This window comes from Hordeum vulgare, chromosome 1H (assembly GCF_904849725.1).
Source record: "Hordeum vulgare subsp. vulgare chromosome 1H, MorexV3_pseudomolecules_assembly, whole genome shotgun sequence".
Classification (NCBI taxonomy): Eukaryota; Viridiplantae; Streptophyta; class Magnoliopsida; order Poales; family Poaceae; genus Hordeum; species Hordeum vulgare.
The window spans coordinates 33,064,245-33,066,560 of record NC_058518.1 but is presented as its reverse complement, the minus strand read 5'-3'; the positions used below and the strand labels follow the sequence as shown (position 1 = coordinate 33,066,560).

At 38.3% G+C, this 2,316-nt stretch overlaps 1 protein-coding gene across 1 annotated transcript; it reads right to left on the bottom strand.

The window, feature by feature from the left end:
- Positions 1-312: 312 nt before the first annotated feature.
- LOC123405980 lies at positions 313-1,078 on the bottom strand. Its single transcript, XM_045099491.1, has 2 exons — positions 673-1,078; positions 313-508 (listed from the first exon to the last, which is right to left on the bottom strand). Exons 1-2 carry the CDS (start codon positions 968-970, stop codon positions 483-485), a joined length of 324 nt encoding a protein of 107 aa, XP_044955426.1. The 5' UTR covers positions 971-1,078; the 3' UTR covers positions 313-482.
- Positions 1,079-2,316: the final 1,238 nt, after the last annotated feature.

Genomic DNA, 2,316 nt, shown 5'->3' with positions numbered 1-2,316 from the left:
GGTACAATCGAATTACCCTGGATTTGTGGGTGAAATCATACAACTAACTGAATATGCCACATGTCTTTCTCTTCCTCTCCCCCTCCGTCTCATCACATTTAGCAGATTAAGTTGTATTTGGAGCTTTGCATCAGTGAGGAATGCAAGTTACTAAGGCAAAAAATTGGTTGAGCTCAGGCATAAAGAACCCATTGACTTTGGATATAAAAAGCGCATAAAAGTTGTTTCTTTAAATATACCAATTTCTTCTAATATCCTTCACCTGCCACAAGTCGTAATTAGAACCAAAAAATACTATATGAGCAAACATAATTTAGACAATTTAAGGAGAAGACTTTATTAGTTTAACAAACGTTCTCATACAATGCTTAACATAAACTTATTTTAACACAACCTCATGGATTACATATCTCAAAGGAAAGTTGTTGTGAGGCCAGCAACATGGAAAACCGACACTTCTCCTCCCGCTGCTAAATTAGTCACTACGCTAGAGGAGGAAATGTGTAACCTGCAAGACCATTCAATTTGACACAACATATGATCAGAAAAGCACAACAAGAATATAAAATGCATAACTAAAATCAAGACCCTGTGAATCCGAAGAAAGAATAATACAAAAAGTGCATGTATGCAATGCCCATTATCATAATTCACTTAATATATTTCACTTACTTCCACACTTGTAGCCATGTGGGAACGGCTTCTTGCAGAAATTGGCAACGTAGCCAACCTTCTCCATACACCATATCTTCTCTTTCTCCTTGGTGACACCAGCGCAAAGGCATGGGATGTTTGCCTTCTGCCACACGGCGCAGCACGCATCTGATGGAGCTAGCTTCGGCTCTGCTGGGAATTTCTGATACTTACCACACTCCCTGATCATGTCTTGTCGATCACCGTCGCATCCGCCAGCTGACACAACTACCGCAATAGTGAGGATGATGAAACATAAGTACATGAGTTTCGCCATGGCTATGGCTTTTGTATCTGCTGCACTAGAGCCTTCTCTATCCCTTTGATGTTAGAATCCTACAATGTAGGATTTGTGTGGCTTCTTTAGCTATGGCTTGGTTTATATAGCCTTGTTTGAGATGATGATACGGGTGTATAACTTAGTAGTATATCTTGAAGATATGGCACTTTGTCCAACAATTAATGTGTACATTAATTGCACAACTATAGGCTAAATAATACATTACTTCTATTTCTTGAAGATACCATAGTGCATCAAACAAATGATAACTCTATATCTACAGGTTATACATTGAAGATATGAAATAACATCAAAGAGTGAATGTGTACATTAACTCCACATCCGCATGCTATACATACATTATTTAGATATCCACATGTTATACATACATTAGTTATATATGATATATCTTGAAGATATGGTACTGCATCAAAGAAAAGAATGCATACATTAATGCACATCTATAGGCTACAACATTACATTAATTACAAATATCTTGAAGATATGTTATTGAATCTTTATTTGAATGTGTATATTAATTGCACATATGAAGACTACAACATTACGTCAAATGGCTACAATATTGCATCACACTTTGGAAATATGCACTACATCCTATATATCGCACTACATAAGAAAATGGGCATGTACACTTATGGACCCATATCTCAGGTAAAAAATAAGGTTGAGCCGAGAGACAGAGCTTTTTGAGGACCATACGGGTCTTGGCCCGGTTTTTCCAAATAAAAGCATAGGTAAGGCCGAACAAATATATATTATTGGCCCGTACAAGACAATTTTCTCATTTTGCTTGTGTTATTACTCTAGGCTTATCAATTAGCCCCTTTTTACTTTCATGTCACACTCGCTACTTGTTAATCCCACATATCTTTTTTCCATCTGGTTTCCTATTTGTATATACTAGTTGATCCCCGCGCACTGCCACAAGAACTTTGTTAAACGTTACACACAAAGTAGTGCGTAAAACAGGTAAATCGAACGAAAAACAAATGTAACTGTTCTCACCATGCTCGCATGCACCAACGGAAAACAGCATGTGTGGATGGAAGGTAGAACGTCGAGCTCCAACACCAGGCAGTTGGAGAAGAAATGGACATCACTTTGGAGAGTCCAAGTGTCGTCAAAGATCAGGGTATTTCTCTCGCGCCTTACCAAGCACTCGCTCCCCACTAAATCGTACTAGTTCATAGAAACATGCAACTTACAGGAGATGCAAGATATGCGGTCACACGGATTTCTCGAGACGTTCCTGTCTATAGTGCACAATGCCAAAAACATGTATGTGCTCTAGTTGACGAGAACATGACGAAACTATTGCACAA

Bases quoted from the DNA above. Each gene is read 5' to 3' on its own strand.
- LOC123405980 (XM_045099491.1), bottom strand. From the start codon at position 970: ATGGCGAAACTCATGTACTTATGTTTCATCATCCTCACTATTGCGGTA. The intron at 509-672 runs GTAAGTGAAATA...ATGGTCTTGCAG, and splicing joins ACATGGCTACAAGTGTGGAA to GTTACACATTTCCTCCTCTA.